Source organism: Lepisosteus oculatus, chromosome 2 (assembly GCF_040954835.1).
Source record: "Lepisosteus oculatus isolate fLepOcu1 chromosome 2, fLepOcu1.hap2, whole genome shotgun sequence".
Taxonomy (NCBI): Eukaryota; Metazoa; Chordata; class Actinopteri; order Semionotiformes; family Lepisosteidae; genus Lepisosteus; species Lepisosteus oculatus.
In genome coordinates this window covers 17,163,945-17,177,533 of record NC_090697.1, presented here as the reverse complement: position 1 = coordinate 17,177,533, position 13,589 = coordinate 17,163,945, and the positions used below count along the sequence as shown (strand labels likewise).

At 41.8% G+C, this 13,589-nt stretch overlaps 1 protein-coding gene across 1 annotated transcript; it reads left to right on the top strand.

Moving 5' to 3' along the window:
• Positions 1-7,377: 7,377 nt before the first annotated feature.
• Positions 7,378-13,589, top strand: LOC107078012 (cytosolic phospholipase A2 gamma-like). Its single transcript, XM_015352343.2, has 13 exons — positions 7,378-7,428; positions 8,156-8,209; positions 9,218-9,338; positions 9,422-9,558; positions 9,949-10,177; positions 10,266-10,389; positions 10,667-10,807; positions 10,888-10,941; positions 11,176-11,226; positions 11,719-11,817; positions 12,034-12,197; positions 12,660-12,816; positions 13,290-13,589. Exons 2-13 carry the CDS (start codon positions 8,202-8,204, stop codon positions 13,439-13,441), a joined length of 1,437 nt encoding a protein of 478 aa, XP_015207829.2. The 5' UTR covers positions 7,378-7,428; positions 8,156-8,201; the 3' UTR covers positions 13,442-13,589.

The following is a 13,589-nucleotide window of genomic DNA, read 5'->3' as shown; positions in this document are numbered from 1 at the left end:
AGATATATTCGGGAATCACGTGATTTTTGGTTCCGCAGTTCTGCACAAACTCTGCTGCGATCGGCGTTTTTCTGCCAGGGCTCCTGCGTGACGCAACAAACCCCACGTACAGGATTTTTTTGCAGATTCTGCGCAGCTCAGCGCAGTTTTTGCAAACGATGGCAGAAGACGGCAGCTGTGAATTTAAGGTGGTACTCCGGTATAGAAACCCAAAGCCTCTTCTGGAGCAACAATGCGTACAATGCTAGTGTATTTAACTGCCTGAGAATAACGCTGGCAATGGTATTGTGAATTAACTGGACGACGCAGTGGTCAAAAATAATCTGGTTGATTGAACCATTTTAGCCAGCAGCCATATCACTCTGCAACTCCCAACTGGCAGCCCACTGAAGCTAAGCAGGTGTGAGCCTGGTCAGTACCTGGTTGGGGGGGCCTCCTGGGAAAAACTAAGGTTGCTGCTGGAAGAGGTGTTAGTGGGGCCAGCAGGGGGTGCTCACCCTGTGGTCCATTTCGGTCCTTATGCCCCAGTATAGTGACAGGGACACTATACTGTAAACAGGCACTGTCTTTTGGAAGAGACGTGAAACCGAGGTCCTGACTCTGTGGTCATTAAAAACCCAGGGCATTTCGTGAAAAGAGTAGGGGTGTAACCCCGGCATCCTGGCCAAATTTCCCATTGGCCCTTACCAATAATGGCCTCCTAATAATCCCCATCTATGAATTGGCTTCATTACTCTGCTCTCCTCCCCACTGATAGCTGATGTGTTCTGGCGCACTATGGCTGCCGTCGCATCATCTAGGTGGGTGGTGCACATTGGTGGTGGTGGAAGGGAGTCCCCATTACCACTCTTTGAGTGGAGTGTCCAGAAAAGCGCTAGATAAGTGTAAGCAATTATTATTATTTCATCGTTATTTTTGTTTTAATTCAATATTTTACTCTGGCCAAAATGGCAAATGACAGTTTTAATGAGGTTTGTCGTTTGCTATTATGCCGTGCAATATATACGCTGGAAAAACAGCAGCCTTTCACTAGCGGCGTATTATGAAACATCTGATATTGCATCCACAAGCTGTAGGACAGACCGCTTAAGAGTCGTTTTTACAAAGCGGTTTCCCACAGATAAGATAAGATCACTTTATTAGCCATACACAATTTCTTGCATTAGGAATTTGTCTTTTCACATACCCCAACTTCCTCTCCATGAGACACACAGATAGGGAGAGAAGCTTGGGTTAGAGTACAGTCTCAGTCATTTATACAGCACCCCGGAGCAGCTGGAGTTAAGGGCCTTGCTCAGAGGCCCAACAGAGTTGGATTCCTCTGCCAGCTGTGGGATTTGAACCAGTAACCTTCCAGCCAGAGATGCAGATCCTTAGCTACAGAGCCACCACTCTGCCCATGTCTATATCTAAAGCTCTGCAAACCTTCTTCAGGCAGAAATATTGAGCACAATCGCTATGGAATTCTGTGGCGATGAAGAAACAAGTTTCAAGTTTCAAGTTTCAGGTTTCAAGTTTATTGTCATTACAGTCATATACATGGTATATGGTATAACGAAATGCTATTTAGCTAGCTCTCGGACATAAGTAGTACAAAGAGAAAAAAAACAACAACAACAGCAATACAATTGTGTAGCAAAAGAAAGACAGAGACAACAGGCAGTGTGCAAAAAACAAAAACAGACAAGTCATTCTCTTGCAAAATTATTTTCTCGAGTTATGGCAATCGAGACCTTTTTTGACTTTTGTGGTGTATGCGGTAATATCAGAAGAACTCTGTAATAGTATTGGAGCGTCTGCCCCCTCCCCACCGGAGTTATGGACTGGATCATTGCCCCGTGACCTTGAACTGCAGTTTACAATCCCTATATAAGCTTCATGCCCTTTATTGGAGGGTGTCACGCCCTCTGCAGCCAGAGGGCGCTCCTTCTCTGTCCTGTCCCTAGTTTCCGGTCTGCTGTCCTTCCGGTCCCTCTCTTTCCCTTGGGCTATATATTTCCGGGTCTTGCACTCTGCTGTGGCTCAGCATTGACGTTCGGGTGTCCTGAGACCCGCCTAGCACCAGGTCGCCCCACGTCCACTACCTGAGGGCATAGGTTTCTATACAGCATTCCTGAACTCTTTGCACTACGAGCCTGGGCCTTTTTCCCATCTCGCCGCTACGCATATGGGTCCTTTTCCGCTCTCCTGCTGCCCTCGGGTAGTCCCTTTGGACGTCCGTGACAGAGGGGCGTCCTCTTAACGTTCACCCCCCATTGCACCACTTGGCAAACTGTGAGAGACTGTGCTCCCCCATTTCTTTTTATCTCCACCCACAGTCTCTCTTTATATCTCCCCTGACTATCAGCTCCTTCCTCTATCACTAAAAGGGTCATAAACTGCCTTTGTGAAGCTGCAAACCTGTCTCCTGCTTATTCTCCATCACTGTCCTCTCCTCCGAACCAGGTTTGGGCCGATTCAACACAGAATTGTAATGTTCTGCCAGTGAATTTTATCCTTTCCCCTTAGGCTCACCTCTTCCTACCTTTTACCCCCCCCCCAAAAAAAAAAAACCCAGAGGAATCCCCTTTTCACTCTCTTTCACCTCAACCTCTTCATTGCCTTATCATTTAGAAAATAAAAGGGCAATAAAGAAACACTCATGAGCCTTCGGAAGTCTCCTCCAGATTGTGACCCTCCACACTGTCCTAGTGAATCCCTCAACGTTACAGTATATTTGCATGAAGAGACAAACGCTTGGGCTGTGGAGCCTTCTTTGTGATGAGAGTAGGGTTTTGGGAAGAAGACGGACTAACTCCACTATGGCAGGCTGACAGTGGGAGTCAGGCGAGGACACTCACCTGGAAGAATGCTTGCCTCTAACAGGTGTGTGGCTTTGAGCTCACCGGACCTTGGTCTGTCTGCGCAGAAAAGGGACCAGGTCAGGGAACAGAGTGACTGCCATAGAGAGAGGATGGAAAGACCAGGTCTCCTCCTTTTGTGAATCGCCACATTGCAGTAACTGAGTCCATGTCCCTGTGGGAGGAGAGTCAGGAAGGAGACCTAGATCCCCAGGAAGTCTGCCAGCGATTGTTGGCCAGTAGTTCCATATTGTAATATTTCAATATTCAATATTTCCAGCAGCCATATCACTCTGCAACTCACAACTGGCAACTCCCTGAAGCTCAGCAGGTGTGAGCCTGGTCGGTACCTGGATGGGAGACCTCCTTGGAAAAACTAAGGTTGCTGCTGGAAGAGGTGTTAGTGGGGCCAGCAGGGGGCACTCACCCTGCGGTCCATGTGGGTCCTAATGCCCCAGTATAGTGATGGGGACACTATACTGTAAACAGGCGCTGTCCTTCGGATGAGATGTAAAACCGAGGTCCTTACTCTCTGTGTCAGTTACACTGACTCTCTGTGGTCAACCCCCAGTGGACCTCCAGGGGATACGGCCACACCAGATACGGGTTCAAACTTTCATTGCTCAGACTTACCCACCTTGAGGACCAGCCACCCCTGCCCCTGTCCCAGTATCCCCTACTGCAGGCTCCCAGAGGGAGTCAACCCACCTTCTGTCAGGGCTCCTCATCTCACTCGACAGCCCACTCTACCCCAGTACCTGGAGGCGGAGGACCTGAGGGAAACCAGTACCGTTCTGCCTCCCGATGATGGACTCCTGGGAATATAACTTTAACCTTAATCACACACTGTCCTGCCTTTTGCTTCTCCACTTTCAGATGAAAAAGCATAAAAAAGTCATGGCTGCTAGAGTATGAGCACGATGATGATTTCTGTTTACATGATCTTTGCATGAATACAAAAAATACGAAAGCTTTTGTTCTTGATTTCACAACTCAAGATCATATTTTTGTTTATTTTCTTCATCAAGGGAAACATTTTTTTATTAGAACAATACAAAACACACACATATCAATCCATTTAACCATCCCAATCCTCCATCTTATATCCGGTCAGATTTTTGCAATTTCTGACAAGGTCTTTAATCTCTCCTTGGCAGCGTGGTACCCCACTTCTTGATGTCCGAAGTCTTCCAACCACTTTCTCATACACTCCATCAAGGGAAACAAAATACTTTAACAGTTAGAGATCAGAAAGGGAATAGTCTGTACAAAACTGTGTTCTGTTCAGCGTTTTGTGTGATTACACGCTTTTGTCCCTCGGGAGCCCCAATCCAATTGGTTTTCTACTTCACCTGTATCCAGTGATCAGGAAAACCTATATATCAGTTATAAAGTAAGCAAGGAATCATTTTCAATTAAAGAAAGTTCTGGTTCATGAGGGCTGAAAGTGTAGTCCGACTTTGGACAAATTATATATAAATTACTGAAGTAAGCAAATCACATGCAATACCAATCTAAATGAATTGTTCCAATTATTTGTAAGATAGGGTGCAATATGAGCATAGGCCATTTGCCTAGTCCACTTGTAATTCAAGTATCTCATCCAAACAAGTCACGGCATCGGATTCAACTACTTGCCTGGATGGTTCATTCCATCCTCCCATAGTCCTTTGTATAAATAAATGACTCATGATAAATTAGTTTAAAATTCACATCAAAGTAGTTTCCATGAGTTTCTTCTGGGTTATGTTTCATCATTGATTCTGAAGACGTTCACTGGCTTGACTTTGTCAATGCCTTTGATGATTTGATGATTTTCAATAAATTGATCAGTTTCCTCTATAGTCATCTCTATTTAAGACTGCCAATTTTTAACTTAATGATCTTATAGAGACCTATGAAATATAATGGACAAGGGACAGGACTGGAGACTCTCTACAGCAAATTGCTTCCTGTGATGTGACCTCCTAGAACACGTACTGTACCTGATCTGCTAATAAGAAGTCAAGAGACTTCACATGTAAATGCACTCAATCTTTAACATTCCCATGTGAAAGATCCTCATCCTAAATGTTTTATCTTACAGCCCTTTAATGTGAGATTACTATGGTGCAATAAGGAAATTGTATTTCCTTTTTTCTTAGGAAATGTTTTGTCTTAGTAGCAGTTAATGTCAATTAATGTCCAAAACAAAAAAGTTGTAAACTGTTCTGAAAGAAAAATGGGAAGGTTATGACCACACAAGTATTCAAACCTTTGCTGAAACAAACTAAAATTTAGGCACACAAATTTACATTAAAGAGACCAACAAATCAATTAACTGGTTTTGTGTAATAGTGGACTGAGAATAAAAAATACTAACTTTGAGCTTCCTCAGACAGCTACAGAATTTCAAGCAAAGCCTCAACCATGAAGATTAAGGAGTTCTTTCACCAAGTCAGAGTTAATACCATTGGAAGGCAGATTAAGGGCAGGTGGAATCAAAGTCTCTGATTATCAGTATGACCACAGTCTAACCCCTTTTTCAAGCTGTCTCCCTCTCTCCCCCTATACTCTAAATTACTAAGTCTAAAGACTAATTAATCTTAAGTGAGAATGTAGAATTTACCTTTACCAATAATGTATAATGTAATACCAATAATGTAATCAACTGATAACCATTGAAACTCTTTGAAAGTGAAATAGGCCTTTGGTGTCCTCTAGTGGCAAGATCGCTCTTTCTTCAAAGACTGGCCTGCCAGACTACATCTTTTGTCTTTTTTAAGTTTGATTATTAGTTTTCTGATTCTTGCTTTCCTGTATTCCTCTGTCTGCACCTCCTCCATTTCTTGTATTTTGCTTCAAATCAACATTTCCAGCAATAATTTGAGATTCTGATTGAATATTTCTGTATGGATGATCAAATAATAATGGATCAACGATGAACTCATACCAAGCCTCCTTCTTTCTCAATGGTCCAGAGATCTGAGTTCTGCTCTGTTGTGACTTTGAAATAATCAAGGTGCATGATCATGTTGTTCAAAACCTGATCAAGAAGGAGTAAAACTATTCCTTGACAGCCCTGATAGCATCAATAACTGGGGTGCACACACAAATTACAGTGGCTTACTGGCTGGTAAAGGCTAGTTCTGCACCTAAGAACATAATCATTTAAACTTTTCTATGAAATAATTGAATGAGTATTAGCTGTGGTCATTACACAACTCTAGGAGGGTGAAAGGGATGTCCATGGTTTCTAAATTTCACCAACAGGGGTGCTGTAACAGTTTTTTTATTATAAAATTAACACAACTATAGCCACAAGGTACATACTAGTGCCTCATTCACTGTGTGGAAAGAAATAACTAAAGCCATTTGTCTTCTCCCAGGTGGTTAGTACCTGAGGCTAGCAGCTCATACCTCACAGTATTCAGGGAAATACTGGTTTAGGAAAGGATTTCCATTTTATCTAAACACACTACCCTCTCTCACCATAAACATGCAAGAGATAGAATTGGAAGACTTGTGTGGTCCTTGCTATAATTAATAATTATAATGTGTATTTAATAATTTCTATAATTCTTTGGAAATATTGTATAGTGATAAGAGACACTCTATCCCCAAAAGAGTTACCTCTAACATAACATATCACTGGTTAATATTGAGAATATTATGCTGATGGCCTATTAATAATAATAATTAATAATTGCTTACACTTATATAGTGCTTTTCCAGACACTCCACTCAAAGCGCTTTACAGGTAATGGGGAGTCCCCTCCACCACCACCAATGTGCAGTATCCACCTGGATGATGTGACGGTAGCATCACATATTAAGGGTGAAATAGCTGTCAGTGTATCTGTGCTACCTTTGATATTAAATATTCATCAATCCACCATTTGTACAAGGTGGTGGAGAACGCCAGTGCCTAACCCAGCAAGCAATAGGTGCAAGGTGGGATACACCATGGATGGATTAAAAATCCAGTACAGGGCTCACACAAACATACACGCACTCATACCAGGGCCACTTCTTCCCAGAAACCTGTTAACATATCATTATATCTTTGGAATGTGAGAGGAAACCGGAGCATCTGGGGGAAACCCACAAAAACATTGGGAGAATATGCACTACAACTCCATGCAGATGTGATTTTTCATTTGAAAGAAAAAACTTGTAGACATTCTGGCTCTCAAGAATCAAGGTTGCTTTAATTGAAAAAAATACTTCCTTAATTAGTCAATAATTTAAAAGTGATCCTAGTATTCTAAGTACAGATTATTCATGGTGACAGATTGTGTTTATGCTTTGCAGCACCATGGATGGAAAAATAGTCTTTGTCAGTTTTCATTGTTATTCTGTTTTCAATAAACCTTTCCACTTATCCTAACATAGCTTAATTGCTAGTTCTGCCTTACCTGTGTTGTACCATTGTTAGGCCATATCTATATATTACCATAGTAATTATCAAATAACCAGCAGCACCTGGCTAGAAAATGTACAGAAACTGCACCAGGTGTGGCAAAGTGTGAATAAATATGTAGGCTGGCGGTAGGTGTTTTATTAGTCAGCTCTGGGAAAAAGGAAGTTGAGTTTGTTTGTGTGACGGGTAAGTGGCTTTTTCTCTGTGTAAATTTGCTTGTTTTGTGACTCTATTGTTATTATCTTGTTGCTGTTTGCTGTTGCCTAATTAGGATTGCATTTTGAATTACAAACTCCTGCACCAGTGAGATTGTGGGGCACAGTGCTTAAGTACTGGCTACAAAGTAACAAAACCTCATCTAGCTAAATCCCTCAACCAATGGTGAGGGGTTGTCTCAACTATTGATGTGAGGATTTTTTTGGGAGACCCCTATTAAGCTCTTTTAAAACCACTTTACTTCCTTAAATGAGCGAACCCATTGGAGGTGAAAGAATTGAAAGGGTATTGCTAGATCATAAAACTACAGTATGAGATTCTGTTGCTTTGTCCTCTTCCCTCACACCTGAAAGGCTTGACCATAACGGTGCTTCCTTTTTTTTGTAAGGCATTAAGCTTTACATGTTTCTTTGTGGCCCATCTTAAATCTGCTTGTATAGTCCAGCTTTTGCTCTGCTCTTTTCTCATGGTTGAAGGAGTTTAGGGCTGCCATTTATTTCTAAATGTCCTGCTGCACCTTGGTGGTTGGTCTCAGTCCTAAGTGGTAGTACTATACTCCCATTTGACCAACTTTCAAATCCTGTAGCTTCTTGGTCATATGTACCACTAAAACCTCTGTAGTGCTCTAGGTTAACTGACATCTAGTATTTGCACCTGGTAATGGTTATTGGACTAATGCACCTTTATCTTATTTCAGGGGAAGGCCTTTGTTTACTTGTGAGAAATCTTTAAAGTGTGGGGAGATGTCCAGGTATGAATTGGCTACATTGGTAGTAACCCTGCTTGTGTTTTAAATATAGTTGAATCCTTTATGGTACTTGCTCAAAGAAAGCAATTAAGTTGCTCCACCAATCTAAATTGTAATAAATGAGTACTCAACACAATAACTGAAATGGTAAATTGTCAATTTGCACCACTAGGGTGGAGAACCTGGGGGGAAAAATGCTTACTGCAATAGTTGTGGGGGTAATGCAGGTTTAAATTTAACATCCAGCAAATTGCTTGTGCTTAAATTTTAACTGCACTGTTGTGGGCCAGGTACTAGATATGCAATAGTAATACCATTGGTTTTATTTCCAGCTTAGTTGTCCAAGGTGGCTAAAGTATTAACAGCCTGATCTTTCATTAAGAAACCAGTGGCTGGTCCTTTTAGCATCTATCCTTGTAATGAAGAGGGTGTATATTAAGTAAAGGGGTAAGCCTTTTTACACCTTCAAAAGTGGACTCTTAGTGTGCAATGAGAGGAGACCATAGTATTATAAAATTTACAATAACTGTTTGAATACAGTTGGTAAGCAAAGAGACAGACATGGAACTAATTGAATAAAAGCTCTCCCAATTAAGGTTTTTTAGAGGGCTTAGATGGTGATATCCTTAGGGATAGAATTCCTGAGCTTTGGGGCATAGCAGGAGATGGCCTTGTTACCTGTACTATGCAAGACAGCCTTGGGGGACCAGAATTAGGTGAATGAAGGTTGTGAGGTGGGGAGTAGGATGGTCATCTGGTTTTTGATGCAATAGTCTCAGAACAAATTAGAGGGGGCAACCAATTCAAGGTTCCTGCAAAAAAAATAAATAAAACGGGGTGGTGATGCTACTTCACAAATTCTGTGGCCACAGACCAACCCCAATAGGTTGAGTGCTCCTTCTTTTTTTTTTTTTTTTCTTCTTCTGTGGTGCATTTGGTTAGAATGAAGAGGTTACTGGAAATGCCTGTTAATTGTACCACCTTCAATGTGAGATCTGCTTTCCTCCACAGCACATCTGTACGCCTTTCTTCCTCTCTGTCAAAAGGGGAGGAAGAAGCTGTAGCCAAAAGAAGAGAAATTGTCAATGCCGATCTAAAAACACTATTGGGGAAAGAGCTGCCAATGCAGCAGGTACAGTATGTTGGAGGTAGCTTTATTGGAGTTAATGATCTTTTGGAGATCGTCCAGTGTTAAGATATCTCTTCCTTCTCCAGACCCCTGTTATTGCCATCCTGGGCTCTGGTGGGGGTCTCCGTGCCATGATTGCTTTGCTTGGCTCACTGTGTGGATTAAAGGAAACTGGATTGTTGGACTCGGCCATGTATCTCTGTGGGGTCTCTGGGTCCACCTGGTGAGGAACCTGTTAATTGACAGCTTGTTGGGGGGTTGTGGTGGGTACGTGCTCAGCAGTGCACCATAAAAGGGATAGAGATAAGGGTGGGGAGGGAACGTGTCTTCCCAATGAATCTTTCAGAATATGAAAGTTCCAGTTGCCAAAGATCTGACATACTCTAAAAGTGGTTGACTATTCAGAGGTTTGGAAAGTAAGCCATCTAATTCTAAAATTGGAATAAAACCCCATTAGTACAACAACGCAAAAAATGTATTCTCCATAGAATGCTAATCAGTTTAAATCTATTCTTGGTGGGTAAGCTTTCAACAAAATGAAATACAAATCACATTAGATGCTAATTTGCCTTGCATGTTTGTAGGCACTAATCTTGGCTTTTATTTCTCAAAGGGCTATGTCTTCAGTTTGTGAAAACCCATCATGGGTAAAGGAGTTAGATCTCTTGGTCACCAAAATACTGGCCAGTCTTGGAAGCTCAGGCTTTGGGTTCTCTAAAGTGATGGAAAAGCTGGGGAACAGCAGGCCTTTGCTGGACCGACTGCTGGAGGCGTCCAAGACGGATGTTTTCTCCTGCACCAATATCTGGGGAACTCTGATTGTGAGCCAGATGATTAAGAAGGTAAAACCTGGTTTCCAATGCACACTGAGCTCAAAGCAGCACTTCACGTTACTCAATTTCTTTGATCTTTTTTTTTTTTTTTTTCCAGCTGTACACCTGCACTCTGCCTGAGCACAATGATCCACTTATTAGTGGAAAGCTCCCTTACCCTATTTATGCAGCCATTGATAAAGACCTCCTTAATACTGAGAAGCCAGAACTGTCTCCACCAGGTACCAATTCCTCCATACTTAAGACAAGGTTATGTCCAGGTGCAGCATTTTTCTCAGTTGGGCTCATCCGTTATTGCCTTTCTAAATGGAATTGCTTCAGTATAGAAAAGCATGCCACTACTCTCGCACTCATTCTAAAGACCCCTAATCCAGAGGATGCCCTTCTGATACAATAATGGGGCTCTTGGCATACTAAATGACTTATATTCTTCACTCCAAAAGATTATAGATGGTGAAGCTGAAGCATTTTAATGAGACTTTCAATTTCCTTGAACAGAAATGTGGTTTGAGTTCACACCCTATGAAGCAGGATTTCCTGCATATGGAGCTTTCATTAGCACCAAGAACTTTGGAAGTCAGTTTGAGAAGGGAGAACTAAAACATCCCCACCCACAGCATGATTTGTGCTATTTACAAGGTGAGAGCTTCCCTGCTTGGCTTCAAAAAGAGTAGTACTCCCACAATGGCAGCATTTTTAAAGCTTTTTCTTTTTCTCAGGCCTATGGGGGAGTGCTCTGGCAGTAAAGGAGATTTTGGAGAAATACGTAATGGGTAAATACAATTGGGCTATAAAATGTTTGTGTTGCACTGGTCAGTACTCCTGTTCATTTTATATTGGACAGCATTTGAACAGTAACCTGTGCTGCAGGGTTTTTTTGAATTGCCTGCCAGTGAGTAGATATCCTCCTGAAGCTACATGCTTTTTTTTTTTTTTTTGCAATATTGGCAAGTAATCCTTCCATCTAAATTAGGAAGACCAAGAGTAATGTATAAACGTCTTTGCAGATTCTCTGAGGGATGAATTGGGTTTCATTTTCATTGCTGGAAAAACAAAAGGTAAGGACAGTTTGGCTTTTAAGATTAAGTATTGGAAGTGCTGCAACAGCTCTACTTTAGTCCCTGATAAATCATGTTAATAAAGGAATTTTTTGGGAGTAACTTGAGACCCTTGCTAAAGCTCAATGTATTTTCTGTAATGCAAAACACCTGGGCAATAATCACTACAAGGATCCATTTAGGAGAATCTGGAACTGGTTCCTGTTGCTCTCCTCTTGGTAATATGCAGTTTTGTTTAAAAAACGCAATAGAGTAGTACAAGCCAGTAATGTTTTTTTGTGAGTGGGGGGGGGGGGGGGGAAACCCCAACACCTGTTTACATGGGTTGGGCACACTTGAATACAAAATCTACTGGCAAGCAGCACTATTCATATGGGCAAACTAAACATCTATTGGCTTTGAAAGTCCTGTATAAATCGAGATGAAATGAACATGCCTTATGTAGGAAGGAGTACATGTCAATTACTGAAATGCAATTTGTCTGTTTTCTAGAAATTTTGGGTCTTGTGTGCAAAATGTTAAATGTACTTGAAAGCTGGCAGTGGGGCACCAACTACAACTTTCTGTATGGTTGTGATTCTCTCCTGTCGGGTGAGTTCAGATGCAATACAAGAACTTAATTTATATGGGGGGTTATAAAGGGAATGGACAACTGCATTTAATCTCTCAGATGCTCTTGATCAGCTGGCACACTTAACACTATGAAATGTTAATACTGTATGGACTTGCCAGAACTTAAAAGCACAGAATATCTGTAGTGCAGCTGAATTTACTTTGTCACCAATGGAAAGAAATCCTCTTCCACAGGAGAACAACCGCCGAGTGTGTCCTCTCTAGTGAATAACAAGTTCTTCTACCTGGTGGATGCCGGACTGGCTATAAACAGTGCTTACCCTCTTGTGCTCCGGCCGCAGCGCCAGGTGGATGTGATAATTTCCTGTGACTACAGTGCTGGAGATGACCCATTCCTGGTACAGATCCTGCTTTTTGCAACTCTTGCCATTCTCTTGAAAATGTTAATCTCGGCCCTTCAGGAATTATACGAATAGAGAGTGCAAAGTCTTGCTAGCTTGGTAAAACATTCATTATGCGTACTTGTCTTTTTTTAACAAAGCTCATGGGTTTTTGTCCAGTGTTTGTACAACACTGAGCCCTCAAACAGCCAGAAATGGCTTGCATTCCTCAAGCCATGAGGTATAACCTGCTACTTCAATAAACCAAGACATCCCAAAAAATGTTTAGTTGGAGTTCTCAAAGTACTTGGGTTTGCCTCTACCATCTGCCTTTGCTTTTTTTTCTTTTCTTAGTACAATCCAGTTGCATGTAGATTTTTAAAGTGACAGAAGTCCTTATGAACTCCCACCTACCCACCCCAAACTGCTGTGGTTTTCTCTTCTGTTCACTTCTCAAAGTACTTCCACTTTTCTCTCTAGACTGTAAAGCAGGCTGCAGGCTATGCAAAGGCAAATTCCATCCCTTTCCCTGAGATCCATGTTCCTGCTGGTGAGGTGGGGGACTGCTATGTATATAGTGGAGCTGGGGCTCCTACAGTCATCCACATGCCTCTGTTCAACAGTACCAATGACAAAAGTAAGTATAAATGAGCATTTACAGTTGGATTTCTCAAGGGCAAAGTGTCATCTTGGAAATACCTTGTTTTCCACAATGACTTGATGATAGTCAAGTCTCCTCTGGTGGCAATTTTATAGCTGTATTGCCTTCTCTAAGCTTTGGCAACAGTCTGTTTTGGTCCAAAACATGGCAGCAGAAAGGAGAAGGATCTTTCTTTTTTTTTTTTGCTTCCTGGGCTTTTATTGGAATGATGCACAATTTTGCAGGCTGTTTGTATTGAAAGTAGAACAGCTCTACTACAATTAAGTGTAGGCTGACCTCATGGCTGACTAGACGAGTAAGCGTCTGACCTGGTGGTAACACGGCACCCTAAATTCACCAACCTAGAAACCCGTTGCAATTTGGAAGCTGAAGATTCCATAGGTACAGAGGTAGGAATCTAGTTGCAGTAACTTGCAAATGAACTAATTCTTTCTGACCTCTCTTTGCAGTATGTGGCTTATCAGACTACCCGACACTGAAGTTTTCATACACTGAGAAGGAAATTAACCGTTTATTTGAGGTGTCCAAGGATAACATTGTGCGAAATAAAAACAAATTACTTGAGGCAATAGGAAACAAGGTGGATCAGAAGGCTTCCTAAATGTCTGCTTGCAAGCTGCTGGTTTACTTGTGTGTGTGTATACTTGGGACACGTCCTTTGATGGAGCTTGTTCTTCAACTCTGTGGGTCCCACTTGTAAGTCACTTTGTGAATGTGAAACTAAAATAAAACTATAATGCCATGTGAAA

What these genes read in the sequence shown, in the direction of transcription:
- LOC107078012 (XM_015352343.2), top strand. An exon ending in TGATTTGTGCTATTTACAAG is followed by an intron (nt 10,808 to 10,887) that starts GTGAGAGCTTCC and finishes TCTTTTTCTCAG; the next exon opens with GCCTATGGGGGAGTGCTCTG. An exon ending in CTGGAGATGACCCATTCCTG is followed by an intron (nt 12,198 to 12,659) that starts GTACAGATCCTG and finishes TTTTCTCTCTAG; the next exon opens with ACTGTAAAGCAGGCTGCAGG.